The sequence below is a fragment of the Rhipicephalus microplus genome, chromosome 6 (genome assembly GCF_043290135.1).
Source record: "Rhipicephalus microplus isolate Deutch F79 chromosome 6, USDA_Rmic, whole genome shotgun sequence".
Classification (NCBI taxonomy): Eukaryota; Metazoa; Arthropoda; class Arachnida; order Ixodida; family Ixodidae; genus Rhipicephalus; species Rhipicephalus microplus.
In genome coordinates, this window is record NC_134705.1 from 57086959 (window position 1) to 57109350 (window position 22392).

At 46.8% G+C, this 22392-nt stretch overlaps 1 protein-coding gene and 1 long non-coding RNA gene across 2 annotated transcripts; one reads left to right on the top strand and one right to left on the bottom strand.

Moving 5' to 3' along the window:
- Positions 1–9148: 9148 nt before the first annotated feature.
- Positions 9149–9841, top strand: LOC119168684 (uncharacterized). Its single transcript, XM_037420078.2, has one exon. The coding sequence runs from the start codon at positions 9149–9151 to the stop codon at positions 9839–9841; it is 693 nt and encodes a 230-aa protein (XP_037275975.2).
- Positions 9842–17680: 7839 nt separating this feature from the next.
- On the bottom strand, positions 17681–19364 carry LOC142765265 (uncharacterized). The gene is made up of 2 exons (XR_012884126.1): positions 18968–19364; positions 17681–18195 (listed from the first exon to the last, which is right to left on the bottom strand). It is a non-coding gene; the product is annotated as an uncharacterized LOC142765265 (long non-coding RNA).
- Between the last annotated feature and the right edge of the window lie 3028 nt (positions 19365–22392).

Genomic DNA, 22392 nt, shown 5'->3' on the forward strand with positions numbered 1-22392 from the left:
TGAGACGCTTTTTAGGGTTGTGTGCCTATTACCGGCGATTTATTGAGGACTTTTCGTCTATTGCGGCGCCATTGACACGACTCACACGTGAGGACGTCCCCTTCTTTTGGGGTCACCAACAGCAAATGGCGTTCAATGAACTACGACAACGCCTGCAAACACCTCCAGTCCTCGCGCACTTCGACCAGGAAGCCCCTACAGCACTTCACACTGACGCCAGCAATGTAGGTCTGGGTGCCGTTCTGGTGCAGTGGCAAGACGGCTGTGAAAGAGTAATAGCCTACGCCAGCAGAACTCTCTCTCGCACGGAGGAGAACTACTCGACTACCGAGAAGGAGTATATCGCCATGGTGTGGGCGGTCATCAAATTTCGTCCATATTTGTACGGCCGCTCCTTCAAGGTTGTTAGCGACCATCACTCTTTGTGCTGGCTCACCAACCTTAAAGATCCATCTGGCCGTTTGGCGCGCTGGAGCCTAAGACTTCAAGAGTTCGACATGACCATCGTCTATAAATCTGGGAAGCTGAACACTGGCGCCGACTGTCTCTCACGGTCGCCAGTTGAGACTGTCGCTCGTGATGACGAAAACATCGACGCGGCATTCTTGGGAGTCGTCAACACGGCCACTATTGCACAGGAGCAGCGCAGTGACCACGAGCTGTTACCACTCATTGAATATTTAGAAGAACGACGTAAGGACGTGCCGCGGTTATTTGCCAGAGGACTGCCATCTTTTTGCTTGCGAAACGATGTTCTCTATAAGAAAAACTTCTCACCAACCGGCAACCCGCACTTGCTCGTCGTGTCTGCCTCTCTTCGAAAAGAAATTATGGAAGCGTGCCATGATGAAGCAACTTCTGGTCATCAAGGCTACACCCGAACATTGTGCCGACTGCGATGCAAGTACTACTGGCCAAAGTTACCTGCTGATGTTAACCATCACGTGCGAACTTGCACCGACTGCCAAAGACGCAAAGCGCCTCCTAGCAAGCCAGCCGGTCTTTTACATCCAGTCCTAGCACCAGCGAAGCCGTTCACCCAGATTGGAATGGATTTCCTGGGCCCCTTTCCAACTTCCACAACAGGTAACAGATGGATAATCGTGGCCACCGATTACCTCTCCCGTTATGCGGAGACTAAAGCTATGCAGCGCGGCACAGCAGCAGAGGCCGCTCAGTTCTTCATCGAAAACATCGTCCTTCGGCATGGCGCTCCGACAGCAGTGATCACAGACAGAGGACCTGCCTTCACCGCAGAACTTTTGGAGTCGGTTCTCAGACTCAGCGGTACAGCTCACCGGAGAACAACCGCTTACCATCCGCAGACAAACGAACTGACAGAGCGCCTCAATAGGACCCTCACAGACATGATCAGCATGTACAATGACACGGAACATAAAAACTGGGATCAGATATTGCCGTACGTGAGTTTTGCCTATAATACCGCTCGACAAGAAACCACTGGAATGACGCCGTTCAGTCTGATCTATGGTCGCGAAGTCACGACAACGTTGGACGCCATGTTGCCCCATGAGTGTGACGACATCCATGTGGACGCCGAAGAGTTCACTCAGCGCGCCGAGGAAGCCAGACAGCTCGCGCGTGTTCGCATCTGTCATCAACAGCATCAAGATGCACAACGGTACGACCCCCGACACAAGTTTATTAGCTACACACCAGGCGACAAGGTCTGGGTCTGGATTCCGATACGTCGACGTGGACTGTCGGAAAAACTGCTAAGACGATACTTTGGCCCATACAGCGTCACGCGACGCTTGAACGACGTGAACTATGAAGTTGTTCCCGAAACTGACTGTAGTTCTAAGCGTCGAAATCATTTACCCGAAGTCGTACACGTCGTGCGTATGAAACCGTATTTATCCAGTTGACGCGACCACTTCATACGCCTGGTAGAGCGCCTAGGTTGCGCATCGGGACGATGCCTCTTTCGGAGGGAGGCAAATGTCCCGTGCTTTTCGAAAAGAAAGACAATGACAGTTGTGCATGTGCCATGAAGTACAACGAAATGGATTAAAAAGAAGAACTCTCTTGCGCGTTCTATTAAAAGAACCTACCTTCTTCTGGCGTCTCAGTTTCTCCCGCAAGACCTCTGTTTCGACGTCGTGACAATATGACTACAGGCTACGCTCGCAGCGTTCTCGCAGCCGTTTCACTAGATACACATATACCACATTTCTTATTACGTGACGTGAATGAACGACGAATGTAAATGACATGTCCAAATATGATAATCATGATATAGATGTCATGTAAAACATGATTTCGTGCTAAGCTCATAGCTCACTCACGGTCGTTTCGCTACCTTCATATATACCAAAGTTGGTATCAGGTGACGTTAATAGATGACGAAAATAAACGAAACGTGCAAACATGGTAATCATGACATGGAATTCATGTACGTCATAACTTACCTCCATTTCGTAACGTTGTGATGACTTTGAAGTTACCTAACAGCATTTCTCATTCGTGCTTCGCTTATGCTCGATTCCCACTGTACGTGGGATCTGCCAATTTTCCGAAAACAAAGCGCGTGGCCCTGAGAAGAGTGTGCGCACCCGTCTCACAGGTGATAAGGTGTAGAACGCAAGGCGACGGGTAGGGGCCACCACCGTGTCTTCTTAGCAAAGCGTTGGAAACACTCGCCTTTCCGTGCAAGCGTTCGATGGTCAGCGCAGCGTGATAAGTGATACTGTCCTTATAATTACCAATGTATGCCTTTTCTAGTAAAAGACGAACATGCAGAATATATGCCTATAGTTATGATGCCTCAGATATGCGCAATATTTGCTTTTTAATTGACAATCGCACAAGTATGAATGCTGATTCTTGAGCAACATCGGTGGGCGCTGCGGATGGGGTCAGCCGATCGAGGTGTCGGCTGGTGCTGTTTAAAGTACGCGGTTCGCGGTAACGGTGGACGAACAGACAAGTGAACAGACAGACAGACAGACAGACAGACAAACAGACAGACAGACCAAACATTTTGCATCGAAGGTCCCCAAGAGTGACAATCGTCTTTAAAAGAAGAACGAGGAAACACTTAAACGTTTCAGAACCCCACAAAATAATGTGGACAGCCTGTTGCGTTACGAATAGAGAAAACACTTACACGGCATTTACAACAGAGATGTAATGAGTACAAAGGAATTAGCTTGGTCAAGGCTTAACAAGATTTTTGGCCATAGCGATGATGGCCTCGGGCCTACTAAGCTTATGGTATACGGTAATGTTATTTGTAGGGAAGACTTAGCAAATTTATTCCGTATGCAAGAAAGAAGACGCGCCTACAGCGAGTAGCATCGCAAATGCCCACCTCTCTCGGCTAATGCTTCGGGTCGCTGCTGTGCCGGCCTCTGGACGGTTTTTACGATGGTTCACCGCTGCGATTAACGACTAATAAACCTTTTCACATTTAGTGGAGTGTGCTGTTTAACCGCGTCGCTACAGGCTGGAGCTGCGAAGCCACATGCTACCGCCTGGCAAGAGTGACAACGCCAACCCATCTGTGCCTTCGCCCCAGTTCTTCAACTGCCCTGGCCGTCCCATAGGCTACGGGACCCGAAGGTCTTCAGTGGTGTGAATGGAAGCGACGTGGAAGACTGCCTTGAGCAAAACGAACTGGTGAGCGCTAATAATAAGTGGTATGAAGCCGACAAGCTGGACCACGTCTTATTTTATCTCACTGGCATTGCCGAATTATTTTATAATAACCACAAACACAACTTCTTCACATGGAGCGTCGTCAAAACGTCTTGTTTTGATGTGTTAGGTCAGCCAGTTGTCCGCAAGCAGCATGTAGAACAGTGCTTGCGCGTCAGCTCTCAGCAGACTGGTGAAAACTGCCCCAGCTATATTGAGGACGTCGTCGACTATTGTTGACGTGCGAATGACACCATGCCCGAAGCTGACAAGATCAAACACATCCTCAGGGGCATTAATAATGGCGCATTTCAAATGCTCTTGGCTAGGAGTGCGAGCCGTCAGGTTGTGAGCCCTTAGGTATACACTTCTTTCCCTTATTTTCATTGAACGAGGGTCTCGTGATGGCAGACTTGGTGTGTTTATGTTGTATAAGAGGGACAATTGATCAGCTGCCCGCTCATAATAAGTTCACGTCCTACGTGACGCCAAACATACGCATAAGAGTGTTTTCACACTCGTCGTTTGGCTTATAGATGGCGCTGACTGTCACTCCTACTTCTAAATTCACATATAAACCCAAAAAAGTGGATGGAGGGAAGGCCGCTGTGGTAGCTCAGTGGTTAGAGCATTGAACACGTTATTCGAAGGTCGTAGGTTCCTGCTCACGGCTGGTTATTTTTTCATCCACTTTTCTTTCTTCTTATTTACATTACATTCAATTGGTTCTAATAACTTCCCTTGTACCTTGGCATTACTGTCTGTTAGAATATATATATATATATATATATATATATATATATATATACGTGTGTGTGTGACGCTATGATGACTGGGAGACGTGGCCTGGCTCATACGCCAAGTTCTACTGTCACTTCTTCCTTCTCGGCATCTACCAACCATCGCTTCATACGTCACACGATTCCCCCTCCCCCAGAAAGAAGCCATGGATTACGAACAAGAAAAAGTACACAAGGAGAGGTTAAAAAGTCACAACTGTCAAAATTCACATTGGTTCTATGCTCCAGGGGAGTTCATTCAACCTATATATATATATATATATATATATATATATATATATATATATATATTCATATATATATATATATATATATTTATGTCAGTATTGTTCTACAAAACGACGATGGCGAGGATGACGACGAAGTGTGTGCTTGGCAGAACACTGTTTTAGTAGGTCTCCTGCGTGGCCGGTGAGTTCTCGCACGCCGGATGCGTAAATAAATGTTGTTTCTCTCTTTCTCCCTTTTTTTGGCCTTGTAGTAAGTGAACTTCAGACATCATAACTTTATCCGTCGGTAATGAACGTGGACTTCCACGGATGTCAGCCAATTACGTGACGTCGGCGGTGACCGTTTCCAGGAAGCATACGGGACCCTACAGCGACTCTGACAGTGAGGGGGCGTCTATGTCTACTCACTGATAAGCGAGGAGCTTTCCGATAACAATGATTTCGAGCTTGAACTGTGCCGCAAGGCGAAGAGACGGAACATCAAAACATCTTCGTCAAAACATCTTAGAGAGAGTGCAAAGGAGACCTGTTACGAGCACTATTTTTTTTTCAGTGATGCTGGAAGGACTCGTGCCAAACAAGACCACAGACATCGAAGTTAACACGCGTAAGCACGTATTGGCGATCGACGTTTCACATGCTGCTGCGCCTAAAACACTGCGGACGTCGACGAGCTTGGTGGAATGAAAGTTCGCTCTTACGTACCGGTGAGCTCTAACGTCACCACAAGAGTAATCTACGATTTGAATACTACTATTCCCAGCAGGAACTTCGATGTTCTGGTCAAACCCGCAAAAGAAGCCAGCGTCATCAAAAAAGTTGCCCATTTGAGAAACTCAGGCTGCTTGAAGATCGTGTTGAAGGGTGACTCTCTTCCTTCGCACGTAAAGGGGGGTTATTTTCGGCATTCTGTGCAACCTTTCGTATCCTAGCCCTTCTAATGTCACAGCGAGGATGTGACACTAGAAGTCACATGGAGCTGTGACACATGGAGCTGTGACACATGGATCACATGGAGCTGTGACACATGGAGCTGTGACACTAGAGGGTCACAGATCCATGAGTCTGGGTCACGTGACAACCGTATGCAAAAATGAGACAGTGTGTACTATTTGCGTAGAAAGGTATTCTGCTGAATTGTCATGGGCCACATGCAGCTTCGTCAAAAGTGTGCTGCAAAAAAATTAAAGAAAAATAGCGGTATTTAAACAAATGATCATAAACCATTCTTCATATCGAGAGGCTGACAAGACTGTGGCAGCATCCAAGACAAACCAAGGGTGTTGAGCGAAGGCACCAGGCAGCGCCACCCTCCACTGCTCTCCGGAACCCGAATAAAAGAGTTGACATTTGAGATTCACGCTGCGCGGTTGTCTTCTTCTACCGCGCGTACACGTGTCTCAACAGTGGTGACCCAGACAAGTCTTACTGCCTTTCTCGAGCGATCGACGCCCTGGAGACCCCCCTGATGCACCGGCCATCTCCGCCGTCGATATCAGGCTCCCACCGTTTTGGACAGCGGACCCGCAGCTATAGTTTCTGCAGGTGGAGTCCCAATTCATTGCTCGTCGTATTGCCGCTGAGCAAACAACATACCACCACGTGGTCGCAAGCCTCCCAGCGGCAGTAGCGAGCGAAATACGCGATCTGCTGGTCGCTCCACGTGCAGAGAACGCGTGCAGCACGCTCAAACAGCTGCTCATCAGTCGCATCACGCTGTCGGAGCCTCAGCGATTGCAGCAGCTACTGCACGACACCGAGCTAGGGGACCGGACCCCCAGCCAATTGTTGCGCCACATAAGGCAGCTGTTGCACACGGCCGGCGCAAACACCACCGATGCCGACAACAGACTGCTTCGCGAGCTGTTCCTACAGTGACTTCCGGTCAATGTGCGCATGGCCGTGCCTAAGCTGCCGACAGACACCTGTCTCCATTCACCGAGCTCGCGGACTCGGTGCTGGCGGTCACTCCGCCACTCGTAGCAGTGCTGCAGCCAGACATCACCGGGCACGCGCCTGCGACCGCACTGCATGATATCCGAGATCAGATATCCCGCTTCGCCGATACCGTCGCAGCGGTGCAGGCCTGCAGCACTCCCGAGGAGCGCCAGCGTCCAGCAGCGCAACAGGGAACCTGATGGTATTACAGGAGGTATGACAACGCTGTTCGCAAATGCATCCCTCCTAGCGACGATGCGGGAAACGGGAGTGGCTGGCACTGAGGACGACCAGTGTCCCAGAGGCCCTCAAACGGAGTTCATCTGTGTTTTTCCTCACCGATCGCGACAGTGGCCTTCGATTCCTCGTGGACACCAGCGCTGAGGTGAGCGTGTTGCCGATTGGGTCCACCTATTGTCGTGTCCCCAGTGCAACCCACCTTCAGGTGGTCAACAACACAACCATCGCCACCTACGGACATCGCTCACTGCCACTCGGTTTAGGCTTGAACAGAACGTTCCGGTGGATTTTCATTGTGGCAGCAGTGAAGTTCGCCATCTTGGGTGCGGAGTTTCTTCGGCACTTCGGCCTTCTCGTCGACGTGCGCAACCGCCACCTTCACGATCTCTTGTCGAAGGCAACTGTGCAAGGAAATCCCTCAAAAGACTCTCCGCTGTGCCCCACTTTGCTCGGGCCGTCTGATGCAGAACGTTTTACTCGCATTCTGCAGGAGTTCCCTGAGTTGACGAGGGAGCTGCCAGGCAGCGCCGCGGCGAAGCACGAGATACGCCACTACATCGCCACCAGCGGCCCACCCGTGCACGCGTGGCTTTGCCGTATGCCTCCAGAGAAGTTGAAGGTCACACGACAAGAGTTTGAACACGTGCGGGAGCGGGAGCTGGGGATCATCAGACCTTCGTCGAGCGCCTGGGCATCTCCACTCCATATGGTGCCAAAGTCAACGCCGGGAGACTGGCGACCATGCGGGGACTACAGGGCACTGAAGTAGGTGACGACTCCAGACAGGTACCCGGTACCGTACATACACGATGTCACTACGAGGCTTCGCGGTGCCACTATCTTCTCGAAAAACGACTTGGTGCAGGCAAACTATTAGATTCGCGTTGCCCCGGAGGACGTTCCGAAGACCACCATCGCAATGTCCTTCGGACTTTTCGAATTCTTCCGAATGCCAATCGGACTCCGAAACGCGGGTCAGGCATTCCAGTGGTTCATGGAGGTGCTATACGTGGTCTCAACTTCTGTCAAGCTTATCTTGACGACTTTCTAGTCGCCAGCAGCACTCCGGAAGAGCACGTGAATCATCTGCGCATCGTCTTTCAGCGCTTAGTGGAGCATGGCGTCACCGTGAACATGGTCGAATGCGAGCTTGGCGTGCGACAGCTCTCGTTTCTTGGACAAGTCATCTCCGCCTGAGGGGTTCTTCCTCAACCCAACAAGGTTGACGCCGTGCAAGGATTTGCGCAGCCGATCGCCAAGTGCCAGCTCCGGGAATTTCTGCGTTCGGTAAACTTCTATTGCTGTTTTATTCCCCGCTGTGCCGAGATCCTTCAACCTCTCCACGACCTGCGGGCCACTTCACGAAATGGCTCAGACACTCTCTCTTGGTCTTAAGAAGCAAAAGAAGCCTTCTGCGAGGTCAAGGACGCCTTGGCGAACGCCGCACTGCTTGAATACCCCAGGTCCGGTGACCCACAAAGTGTAATGGTGGATGCCTCCAATACAACCATCGGGGCTGTATTACAGCAGCTAGTCGGGGGAATCTGGTGCCCGATTTCCTTCTTTTCAAAAAATCTAACGCCTACCGAGTGCCACTACAGCGCCTTCGGGAGAGAACTGCTGGCCGTGTACGCTGCCATACGACATTTTTGCTATTTCCTTGAAGGCGTAGAGTTTTTTGTCCTCACCGACCACAAGCCGCTTACTTATGCATTGCGCTCGCTAAGCTCCGACGGTTGAACGCACACAGCACGTGAACGGTGCCAGATGTCCTATATAGGAGTTTACGACTGATATCCGCCACGTCAAAGGCGGCGACAACGAGGTAGCAGACACCCTTTCACGGAATCCTGTGAACGCCATTTCGCCCACACTTAATTTTCCCGCTTTGGCAGCCGCTCAACGTGACGATGACGAACTGAAGCACCTGTTGACCGCGACGACTGCCCTGAATCTTGAGGGAATCCCCATTCCCGGATCCGAGGACAAGGTTTGCTGTGACAAAAGCGTCAGTGGAATTCGCCTGTTCGTGCCCGCGAGCCTCTGTCGCCATGCATTCGAGTCCTTGCACCGACTGTCTCATCCGGGGATTAGAGCCACCCAAAGACTGGTGAAGGCAAGATTTGTCTGGCCAGGCGTAAATTGGGACTTCCGACGCTGGGCACGTGAATTTGTAGCTTGCCAGCACTCTAAGATACAACTCATACTTCGACAGCACTGGAAACACTCACCTCTCCGGATTCTCGCTTTATACATGTCCACCTGGACATCGTCGGCTCAATGCCACCCTGCCACGGGCAGGCTTACCTGCTGACATGTGTCAACAGGTTCACCCGTTGGGCGGAGGCCATCCCTATCATGGACATCACTGACGAGACGGTTGTGAGTGCTTTCCTGTACCATTGGGTGGCCCGTTTTGGGGTGGCTATCACAGTACCAACAAACCGTGGCGGACAGTTCGAATCAGCCCTTTTCACTGCCATGAGTCAGTTCATGGGCACATCAGGCATACGTACGACGGCGTACCACCCCATGAGCAATCGCATGGTGGAGTGCTTTCACCACCAGCTGAAGTCTGCGCTCACGGCAACCGAAGAACACAACTGGGTGGAGGCCCTCTCACTGGTACATTTGGGTATGTGGTCCACCTTGAAAGAGGACATTAGCTCCAGTGCCGCTGAGCTAGTCTACGGCACGACACTCAGGCTGCCGGGAGAGTTCTTTGCGCGTGGCTCAGAGGAGGCATCGATAAACTGCAGCGACTATACACTTCGCCTACACAATGTCATGGGCAAACGGCACGCGGTAGCTCCACGGCCGCCAGGCTCGCATGTGGTGAACGTGTACCCGCAGCTCACTTCGTCCCCACATGTGTTCGTACGACATGACGTGGTTCGGCGACCTCTTCAGCCACCCTATGATGGACCATTTGAAGTCCTCCACCCTGGCAACAAACAATTCACGTCAAGATAAGTGGCCATGAAGAGATTGTGTCGTTGGACAGCATCAAACCAGCACACATGGACCATGACGACACCGTGTTGTCTCCGCTAAGAGAATCATCACCAAGACGCCCAGCTTCCCTGCCAGCCCAAGTCCACGAGGTGCCCTCCCGGCTTACGCACAGCAGGCGGCTATCAAGAACACCCACTCGCCTGGACCTTCAACTCCGTTCGGCAACTCACTAAGGGGGGAGTGCTGTGGCGGCAGCCAAGCAAAGCCAAGGGTGTTGAGCCAAGCCGCCAGGCAGCACCACCCTTCACTGCTCTCCGGAACCTGAATGAAAGAGTCGACGTTTGGTATTCACGTCGCGCGGTTGTCTTCTTCTACAGCGCGCACACGTGTCCAAACAAGACCATCAGAAAGCGGCGTCAACGTTGCTACAGTTCGTCGAAAAATGCCACACACTCTACCACCCTTCTGTCCCACCGTGCTTGCTTCTCAGACCGAAGAAGACCAGCGCGGCCAACATACCGACAAGCTGCATTGTTGCAGTTGAATCAGTTTGGTCTTCATTACTGAAGTCACAGCCGTCTGCGAATTTCAAGTGCAACGCCTCGCACTCGCGTGCAGAGGTCTTACGCTCTATTGCGCGCGCCGTACTCTATTAGGAGTGAAGCTCCTTATAGTCTAACTTTGTCACTAGTTACGCGTAGCCTAGAGAACAAAATACGAAAAAGAGAGACATGACCACTTGTCTCATTTCCAAGATGGCCTTACCTTGCCGCCAGTTTCCATACTGCCGCTACTTTCCGATTGGCTACTGCGCACGCTTTGCGTGAGTGCGCGAACGAGTGCCTCCCTCAGTTTTCTGAATATCAATGATGGGGCTCGGATGGAGCAGAGGGGCGGACGCGTTGAAGGCGCTTGCGCTCGGCTTCCTTGGCTCGAGTCCCGTCGGGGATCTCGAACGCGATCGGACGCATGGGCGCATGCTCGGATAGACAGGCACACAGAAGGATGATCGAACGAACGCCTCGTACCACTCATCATCAGTCACTCCGTGAATATGCTGTGAATTTTCGAGGATTATTATTAATTCGACGTGGATGACGAAAATCCAGGTGAGGGCTTTCATATGGTTCCTATCACTATACAATAAAAATTGGCAGTTCCCACACACAGTAGGAATCGACGATATGCGAAGCACGAATGAGGAGGGTTGACATGCACTCTAAAATGAGCACAATGTTACGAGGTGGAGGTAAAAAATGCCGTACCTGACTTACGTGTCATGATTATCATGTTTGGGTGTGTAATCACGTGATACCGTGTCGTCACGTGTTAAAATCTATTCAGGTCACGTGAAACCAAGTTTATTATATGTAGAGCTATCGAAATGACCGCGAGCACGCAATGAGCGTGGTATGCCGTGATTTTCTTGAATGACACACTTGTCAGCATTAGCATGTTTGCACCAATCCTATAGTTTCGTCTTCCGTTGGCGTCACGTAACACCAAACTTGCTGTGTATTACGGGCGCGAGCGCATCATGAAGGGCACAATATACTCCGATGTGGCATTGACGTGCGTGCACGCTGGGCACAGCGACGCTACGTTAGCAAAACGCGAACAATTTATAGTCTGACGCAAGGCGCGACCGGTGCGATCAGTGTCCGCTGTGCCCGACGGCATCCGGCACGAAATGCGACATATTGCATTTCGCGCTGATGCGTTACCCAGACCACACTGCGTCTCCCACTTTTCGTGACGGAGGGACGCTGGATGCGCTGAAACGCGCATGCGTCAAAGGTACGCAGCGCGGCGCGCGCCTTCGCGTATACGGCAAGACCGGCACCAGGCAGGGCAACACCGGCTTGACGGGACGAAATGAACGCCGGCGAGCACGCGCACCGCGTCATGTCGAAACGTATGGGCTCCTTGACTGTGGTATGTAGTCGAAATCTCACATGACACGCATCTCATGATTATCATGTTTACACCAGTCACCTACCTTCGTCATTCATTGACGTCTCGTAGTACAAAATTTGGCATATGTGAAACTAGAAATGGCCGCGAGCGCATCAAGAGTGTGGCATGTAGTCATGTTGTTACATGACACGCTTATCATGATTATCATGTTTGCACCAGTCACATACCTTCATCATCGATTCGCATACCGTATTACGAAATTCGGTATATAAGACGCTAGCGATATGGCCGTGAGCGTCGCATGAGCGTGGCGTGTAGTCTTGTTACACGACACGCATGTGATGATTTTTGTGTTAGGGCTGCTCGCTTGTGTTAGGCATGCAGTGATGTCATACAATACCAGTTTTTCAACACGCCATGTGAACGAAACCACCGCAAGTGCTGCAGTACAAAGAATTGTAAATCTTGACATTTATGATATACATGTCATGAATTTCATGTTATGAGTAGTCGATGATGCTCTTCATACAGTCATGCTGTACCATACCAAGTTTCAGTTCCAGTTTATTGAGCGTTTTCTTCACAGAGTTGCGAAAAAGAAAACGCAAGGATAAGAGCAAAAAGCTGCTATGCTAGCAGCTCGACGAGGCTCCTACCCCTTTTCACTTGGCACTACAAAAATTCGCAGAGCACAAAACATGAAAAAACAATTTGACGTCGATTTTCAAAACTTCAAGAAATTAGGAAATAAAAAGAAAATGCATCAAAATTACATCAGTTTCAGGTTTACATAAAATAAGCAAACCACAAAGAGAGAAAAACAACAAAAAACAAAAGAAAACAGCGTGCGGTCAATCATGAAACAATGCACACGTTGCTAAATGGCTACCAAAGTATTACAAAATGATTATACAACGTGTACAACACTGCGTATGCGAAAAGCACAAGTTTTAATGCACAAGGGAAACACTGACGAGTGAAATGTTGCATGTTTTACTCGTAAAAGAAAGCAACAAAAAAAATGTCAAAGAAAGCAAACATCATAGAATGCCATGTTACACACGAGCACTATTATAGGGTGTTTCTTTTACATATAGTATTGTAGCCGGACAACTAGAAGAAGCTAAACTACACACCGCCATTTGGGATGAGAAGGTTCTTAAGTTGTTTTTTATGTATATTGAAGATGTCGATGTTTTTATTTTCAAACATGTTAAAACAAGCTGGAATACAGTGTTCAAGTCTTCTCAAACCGTGATTAGTTCGCGAATAAGGAACGAACCAGGAAGGCCTTTTCCGAATGTCATAATAGGATTGTGTATTTTTTTCTGAGGCTACACAGTTTAAGAAAACAAGCGTTGTTTGATAGCAAGCTTTGTTTGTATTTCATAATAAGGTCGAAGCTGTGTATGTGGTCGATTGGTAAAATCTTATATTCTCTAAATAAACGACTTGTATGTGCGTCGTATGGTACGTTTGCAATATGACGAATCGCTTTTCTGCAGTAAAAATATTTTGTTCTGATTTGCTTTAGATGTATCTGCCCACACTAGACTACAATAGTTTATGTGAGATGAAAACAACGTATTATAGAGTAAAGGTTTAATGTTTGCTGGAAGTATCTGTCGAAGTTTAGAGACAGCACCACACGTCCTAGCTATAATTCTAGTTACTTTATTAACGTGTTCGTCCCAAGTAAGATTTTCATTTAAAATTACTCCTAATGAGGAAACTTCTTTGACAACCTCAAATTTTTCGGGCCCAAGATATATATCCAAACCACGACAGACAGCCTTCTGAACCGGTGCAAATACCACAGCTTTGGATTTCTTTGTGTTGATCATTAAATAATTTGCAGTACTCAGTATGAAGATGTCGTTAAGGATGTTGTTGGCTGAGTCTGCAAGCTTACCTTAATCATTACCATGAAAAAATATACTAGTGTAATTTGCATAAATTTAAAATCCACATATTTGCTGACACTTGTTATGTCGTTTATATAAATATTAAACAGTAGGGGCCCTAATATGCTGCCCTGAGGTACACCTCACGTTATGGTTAGTAGGGAGGATTGGCTGTCATTTATAACTACAGATTGCTTTCTTTGTGATAAATAGGATTTCAGAAAGTCAAGTGGGGTTCCCCGAAAACCATAATGACGCAATTTTGCATAGAGTACTTCGTAGTTGATTCTATCGAACGCTTTGGAATAGTCAATAAAACACCCAGTGTTAACAGTTTCTTTTCAAATGAGTCAAGTATGAGTTCTTTTTGTGTGAGGAGAGCCAGTTCCGTTGACATGCCCCGTCGGAAGCCAAATTGATGCGGTGATAATATAGAGTACTTTTCACAAAAATACATGACACGTTGCTATATGATTTTCTCTAGCCTTTTAGATATAACAGCAAGTATGAAGATCGAACGATAATTAGAAAAGATATTTCGGTCACCAAATTTGTATAAGACACTAACTCTCGCATGCTTCATTGTTTCTGGGAAAACTACCGTAGATAAGCAGATATTAAACAGGTGGGTAAGAAGAGGTAACAAAAGATCAAGTGCTGCTTTAATAGGCTTAATTCGTAGGTCATCTATGTCCCGAGCAGCAGTGTTTTTTAGTGACATAAATACAGACAATACTTCTTCAGGAGTTGTGTTTAAAAAATATGCAGTGCTCATGTTTGGCACACCTAGAAAGTCCCTGTAATTTGGTTTTGATACCATTTGGTATTGATACCATTTTAGAAACGGCCAGGAGAGTTAAAAGTAATAGGCGGCCAGACAGACAGACAGACAGACAGACAGACAGACAGACAGACAGACAGACAGACAGACAGACAGACAGACAGATACGCTCAAAGTCACTGAAGTTCGCTAAAAATACTTCCCATTTAAAAATATTCGTTTAGAAAGCGACCCAAAAGCACCGGTAAAAATAAAAACACGCTTTTACAAGGACTGCAAACTGAAGCTTCGGATTTCCAACTGAACACATCAACCCGTGCGTCATGCTGGCATGTGCTATGGATGTTTCACTGTGAAACTTCTGGTCAACTTACTATTTAACCATTCAACCTCCCTTTTGTACGACACGTACTCAAAATGGGCGGGATGTGCACTTGCTGCTAAACTTTGCACATTTAATAAACACAAATGACTGCTGCTTGTAACGATTGATACCGCAATACTGGCAACAGCGCTATCTTTCTTTTTTTAGAATTCATAACCGCTAAGAAAGTGCAGTGCACTGAGGAGCAGGTGGATTTTACCGGCAGTTACTCTCAAGTTCAATGTCCATTTCCCGCTCGTTCTAAAGAACTACATCTGCACAGACTTTGTGACGTTTCTTTGATCATTCTTTAAATACGTCCACAAAATTGATTGGGTATTGTGATGGTTTTCGCGCAACGTACAGTGCAGTCGTTGCAGCTCACTGCTGTAGCTGTGTCGTTAGCGACAACTACATAATGACTCGGTCACAATGAATGCAGTGCGCCGGAAACCATATGCCGTCATATTGGTTCAGTAACAATAAGAATTGACAATTTTGTGTTCTCGCATAAGTGCCAAGAAAGTGTCGGTAAGAGCGAAGGCGGTTGTCGGTGAGCGAAGGTGTACGTTTGTTGGAAGTGCTGAAATCGTCCCACATGGATGTTAGTCGCTCCTTGCGCAGACACCGTACACAATAAAGGAATTTTTCATAAAAGATAATTGATGCCACGACTGTGCTGTAAAGTCATTCGTACTCGTCGGATTCTTGTATTCTGTGCTCTTTTCTGTCTTTTTTCTCATTTTACTTCAGCTTGCGCAGCAAGTAGAGTTTCAAGTATATACCAACTAGTCTGCAAAGAAGGATTGCTTCAACCCAGAAGCGCCGATAACACTTGTGCGCGCTGAGTCAGTAGGCCAAACTATTATTGGAAATCATTGTGGTAGAACAGAAGGGTGAAAGTCAAACTCACTGGTGCTCGTCTTCACGCATGTGGAAGTTAGACGTTTTCGCATTTTAGCCTAGGCCGCACACCATAACTTCAAATCACGACTCAAGTATTTTAGTGTCCACAAATTGCCAGTGTTGCGTTTAATTGTGGCGGTATCAAGTGACCACTGAATTCTGTTCTACAATTCTGGTCTTACACACTTACTGTCGCTAGTAGTGTCGCTGTTCACCGCGACACCTCTAGTTTTTTAACATCACAACAAAGCAGCACATCGCGCGCATGTCAAACTGATGTGTGTACACGCACGAAGTGTAAACATTTATGACCGGATTCGAAAATTGAAGCGTTATTGACACCGCATAAAGAAAAAATTGTAATAAAAAGCCTAATGGACGGCATTGGTCTCTTTTGACCGTGAACATATTTCTATGCGCATTCGAAAATGAAACACTGCAAATAAGTGATTCTACATACTGTCAACTGCTTTCTCATGATGCCACCATTATCCACCAAGCCTCCATCACGCCAGCAGCATCCAGCTTCTTCACCAAGCCATCCACCAAACACGTTTTAGATCGCCACCATTAGCCAGCATTTTCCAGTATAATCATCGTTGACTCAACACCACCACCATCAACTGCCACCATTTTTTTCACTCTACATGTCATCAGCCGTTAGGACCGCTACAGCTTTCAACATATCCACTATTATTTCCACCATATTCAGTATACTTTCCACCATATCCACTAACGAGTCCATCATCCACCAACCCCAGAGTTTCAATAGAAAACGATTGTACAGGGCTACTTGAAAACTCATTAACATAAACAGTGCTCAGCTTGACGCAATGAAACATTGTCTACAGCAAGTTTGTTCTCTATGTGGTTAATTTGCTCACTTAGAGAACAGCCAAAATAGCCGCGAAGCATTGCGTTGGTATCATTGTTGCACCTTTGAACTTGAGCCACGTCAAAAAGGCCGGAATAATGATGTAGGTGCACAATTAATGACCTAAAGAGCGCGCAGAAGAGGGGGAGAATGTGAAAAGCAAAAAGAAGTGCACTCAGGGTGTCACGCAAGTGAGTCCATTGTTGGTGCAGAACGACGGTGATAATGGGCATGCCCAGGCCAACAGCGTCTTGCACGGTGCCATTTCCCGTGATCTCAGGCACACAGCCCAAAGAACAACACGATGAGAGCTCTTTGCAGTATCGCCTTAATTATCTGTGTACCTACGTTCACACAAGCTCACTGGGAAATGGCCAGACATTTGAGTTCTCAACTTTTTGGTGAATGGACGCTCCACAAGTACCCATCACAATCCTCGCATTTCATCAGACTTGCCTATCAAGCTTTCTCTAGTGCAATCAGTGCATCTTCCCTGCACGGAATTTCTCTACGGATACCTAAAGCTGCTATCAGGTAACAAAAATGCAATTTCAAGCGCTTTTATTCTCACACATACTCTTGCTTGCTGTCTTGAGGAACCAATATTCCTGAATAAGCTGACTTACGGCCCTGTTTGCAGCTCGATTTGTTGTACACCACCACAGGATAATTGCGTATAGTAGCACTGGTAAATAGAAAAAAAGTTGCCTTTTCGGAAGTCAGCAAGTTACTTGACTGTAAAGCTGCTGATTAACTAATGAACGTTTGTGTTAATTGATGTACGTGTACGTTCATTTTTAGGTGGGCACTTATTTAAGTGAAGTCACTAAAATATCTAATGCACAAATTCGAAACAAGCTAAATGCTCAATAATTCTTGAACTACCATGGCCATATCCGGAAAAAGATTCAACCCACCAAACCATGGCAGACGTCGAGTTCATCTCTTAGATTTGTGACTGTCACTCCAAATAAGAAGAGAGTTTATATTTTCGCTGCACGACCTATCACTTACTACTTTTCATACCTGCCAACCATGGTTTTTGTTGTGGAAGTGGTATTGTGAGGCCAGCAGGAACACAAATGAATCCCTTCTCATTGACAAACGAAGATGTTTTTACATCCCAGTGTTTATCCACAAGCAGAGAAAGTAGCATACCTGACATTGCCACCCTCGTGTCTTATAAGCCTCAACATCAATAGTGCAAAATAGAAACACTAATTTATATATCATATAACCTGCCCAAAAAAGATATTAGAAGTGAATCTTTGTGAATTGCTTGAACAAATGTTGGAGCATTATGTATTACTATTTGAAAGACACTTAAAACATTTCTCGCAGTACCGCTCAACAATGTAGTATCACAGCCAATGACAACACTTGCTTAGTCACCTTCGAAGTGTGTGAACCCTTTGCGCTCACATACATGATTTATCTCTGCTGACACTGTTGCAACTAGTGGTATAAAGCTCTTTTACGAATCTGTCGTAGCTTAGTCGTTGCGTCCGCTTTGATTTCCTCCAACGTTGCCAAAAGTTTCCTCGGAGGTACAGCTCCATATGAGGGGGTGGTCACACGTCATTTGGAGGAAAACTCGGAAAGAGCCCAAATGTTCCTGAACTCAGGCTGCAGAGACGAACAGATGGTAATTACCGTGAGATATTTCAGCACAAGTGTTGTGCGGCGTGGTGTAATAGAAGTGAATGCGGCGTAAAAGCAGCAATCTATTACTATAGAAGCATTCCATCACTGCACCTAAATACGTTACGAGTAATAAAGAAACTGTGTGTGTGACAAGGGCTACATATCGAAAGCAATTAGGTAAACTTTGCCATAGACATAGCGCCCACGCTCTGGTTCATCATTATTCGAGCTTTTCGCTAACCCCTAGTGTTTTCTACACGTCGTCAAACTAAGTCAAAATGAAAGAGGAATTCTCAGAATCTCGCCACCCGTGACTACACTATGTCTAGAAGCTGCTCTATCAAATCATTTCCTTATCAGGAAGGGCGAATGGTTGCTATAGGCAACTTGTGTACATTTAGGTGCCATCATAAGCTTTCGAAGAACAAAAGGCAAGCTAGCTGGTACATATAGTTTATGAAGAAACTTCGAACGCAAATCAAAGTTCGGACCCGAAAGGAGAAAGACACCAGTGCTACCATCAACTGCAAGCTTTATTGAATGAGATTATGGGGTCTCGCGAGGAAAACAACTCTCTCAAAACACACCATGCTCAGGAAACGCGCGTACATTTATGATTTTGCTTTTATAGCAACAACATAACTAGTTTTATGTAATGAACCACTATTGGCACCTTATGCAATATGCTATGCAACACACAAAAAAGTATATTAACAAGCTACCACGAACGTGGCGTCGCCGACAGTCGACTCACCACGAGGGTTCTTCTGGAAACAACCCATGGTTCTCGTCGTCCGTAGATCCTCCGCAGGAGACGCCCCTTCAGAGGCCATACCAAGCCCTAAAAATACTTCCTACTGTTTCTCGTGCGCAGATCGCGGTACTTCTTTAACTGTGAAACATGAAGCATTTCTTAGAAGACTGCAGACACTTTGAACGTTTCAAAACATGCTCTTATTGATCTTTCCAGCCGACTACGTCTCGGTGCTCTCGTTATCACCGCCTTTAGTTGGGGTAGACTAAATAATATATGTGCTGGTAACAGCTTCTCATAAATATATATGACTGATTGTTACACAAATAAGTGAAAATGCCACAGCGTGTGTTGTCAAACGCTTAACCCCAGACACGTCCGGCACATACCCATAAAGAACAAGCCGAGGTGGGCCGCTATAATACAGAAGTGATGCACAGTTTATACATACCCAGGCACGGTGAAAACAGACAATGGTTTATTCAAATGTGAGAGCATCAAGAAAAAAACTCAACGCATCCCTACGCAGTGAGTCATGATGAGGGGGCGATGATTCACAACACCTACGTTGAAGTTGCCAACCAGTACAAATATTAGATAGACGGAAGGATGGACTGATGGATGAACAAACTAAAGGACGGACAGATGCGCGTATGAATGGACAGATTCCGGACATAGTACAGTCAATTCTAAAACCATATGCACGCTATGTGCGTGCTGTACACGGTTTATCACACAGTTTCGTATTTTTGCCAAGGGTGAGCATGTCGGGGAACAGATGGACATAGTGCCACTCGTATTGCTTCCCTCCTATACCAGATATCTGCAGTGTCGACCTGACGAATGTGAGAAATAAATATCAGAGTCTGAACAGTAATAACCAGAAAATCCTGCATGGCGATCAAGTATTCTACACCAGGCTACGGCAAGGCTCAAAACTTCTTTAGAAAGGGACCCTATGCCTGCCTAATGTTGGTAAAGTGTTACTTTTGGTTCCAGTCCTGGCTATTCAATTTTATGAGCAATACATATGTACTCCTATACAAGTGTCACGTCGGCTTAACTTCAGTTGCGCACTCAAGCACTATTCACTGATATTTTAGCACTAGCCAGCACTGCCATTATTGCAAGCACAAAAGTTAAATTACTATCACTTTACCGATTCTAGTATTGATGAAACGTATATTGCTGTTGACATCGTGACGCAACCGAGAACAGCTGGGGACACAGAACACATGCAACTGTTCAATGTTTTCGTGCGTACAACATTTTTACAAAACTTAGTGGAGGTTTGTAGCGTTTCGCTCAATGAAAAGGTACACACCAGTCACCTTCCCTGGGCATGATTTGCGTAATATAGATTATGAGCATACGTCGGATGTGCCGAATTCCCGTTTTATGCGCTACAGCATCCACATAAGGTATTACCGCCAATTCGCTTCGCCCGTGCTCCTGATTGCGAAGCTGGCACCGTTTAACATGCTTCTGGTGAACCTGCCTACCTTCTCTCTAGCTGCTTTTCCTTCTTTAACATATTTGGTTAGGCGCCTGTAAACAACTTGTAGCATGGAATGGGGCAAACCAGGATCTTTAAGTCTTACTGCCGGCTCATTGAAGGCGTGTAGCGCTCGACGGTGGCACGATTCGGTAACAGTTAGTTTGAGGCAGCGAGAACTTATCTGTTTTTGATTGTCTTGAAGTAAAAGGACCGGAAACTCAATAGGGGTTTTTTAGACAGACTGACATACCTAAAGCTTTGTGATAAGCTGGAAATATTGGGCTAAAGTCTAAAAACAGCACGGTACGTGTTTTCAGCCGCCACCTCCTAAGTGAAACTCAAACCTCGAAAGGGTATTTGTAACGTGAAACAATACCTCAAGAAAGAAGGGCTTCATTTCATAGCACTTTTTAGTGCAAGACCACACCACAAAAAACAAGACTGAACACAGCGCTCGGAACCAACTAGCCCGCCGGCGCATTCTATGGAATTTCCACATCTCGCTTTATGTAAGGCACTATAATAACCGTAAGAACTTTTATATTTACACACAAAGTATTACAGTACGTATAGTTCTATAGTACATAGTCCAATAGTAAATGGCACACACTGCAGTACGAAAAGTCATGACTTGTTGGCGATAAAGTTATTATTCAGCTTCACGTGCGAGGTGCCGGTGTTTATTATTTTACAATGCGCCCCACGTGTTCCTAATTAGCAGTACTAAATTGTCCTGGGAAGCCACATGCTCTGCAGTGCCACACCGTTTTTTTTTCTTACAATGTTCTAGTAGGCTTCTCCTTTCCGGAAGAGATAGCTTCTTTTTGGCATCCAGTTTTGATAACGTAGATTACACTGGCCAATGTTGAGCAGTTTCACTTGGCTTACGGAAAACAGTTCTACGCAAGAGCGAGGAGCAGTGACGTCACATGGCGCACAGCGGTCGCACCGGAGAAAGCCTGGAAGCTCCTCGAGAGACATGTTTCCAGTTATCTGGTGCTAGACTAGCCTCACACGTTCTCTTGTCCGCCCGAGCATCCATTCACGGTCTTCCGCCAGTTCTTCCGTACTTTATTCGTCCGTCCATCTATCCGCAGTTGGTTCGTTCATCTATCTATCCGTATATGAGTGGTTTTTGTGTTCGTCGGTTCATAATATGTCCAACAGCCCATGTATTCAGATTCAGTTTCAGTTTATTTTGGATATAGTTACATGACATGAAATATGTCCACGAGGCAAGGCAAAAGGAGACTCGTATGTCTCCTGACGGTATGGTTCGTCCGTCCGTGAGTAGCTCACTCTACGAATATTTTGGCATTGCCTAGCTAAGCCACTCCTCATTTGTTTTCTCAGACAACATTGTTTATAGTATTAGCCACTCTAAGCATAGGATAAATACTCTTTTTTTAATATGATGAGTTTTACGTCCCAAAACCACCATGTGATGCCGTAGTCGAAGGCTCCGGTAACTTGGGTCATCTGGTTTTCTTTAACGTGCACGGACATAGCACAGTACGTGGGCCTCTATCACTTCACCTCCAATGAAATGCGAATGCCGTGGCCGGGAGTGAACCCGTGCCTTTCGGGTCAGTAGGCGAGCACGCAAGCCACTCGTCCACAATGGTGGACAGTAAGAGTAGGAAGGCATATATTGCTGCCTTAGAACGGTGGCGGCACGTATACATGTCCTCAAATCATTAAATCTTAGTAATTCCCTTGTAACCTTTCCCTGCTAAGCTTCCAGCCTGCTCGTTGCAATGAAAGAAGAAAGCAAGCGCTGATAGCAAGCGACAAGCCTCTTAGACTGCGCTTGTTTCTTACGCATTTGGTGAAATATTGCTGCTGCTGTTTTGTAGCACAGTCAACTCCACCACAAAGGTCACTCCAGTATTACTTGGAGAAGTAGTTTATTATTTCGCTAAGGTAA

Coding starts and splice junctions, on each gene's coding strand:
- LOC119168684 (XM_037420078.2), top strand. CDS start 9,149: ATGCCACCCTGCCACGGGCAGGCTTACCTGCTGACATGTGTCAACAGG.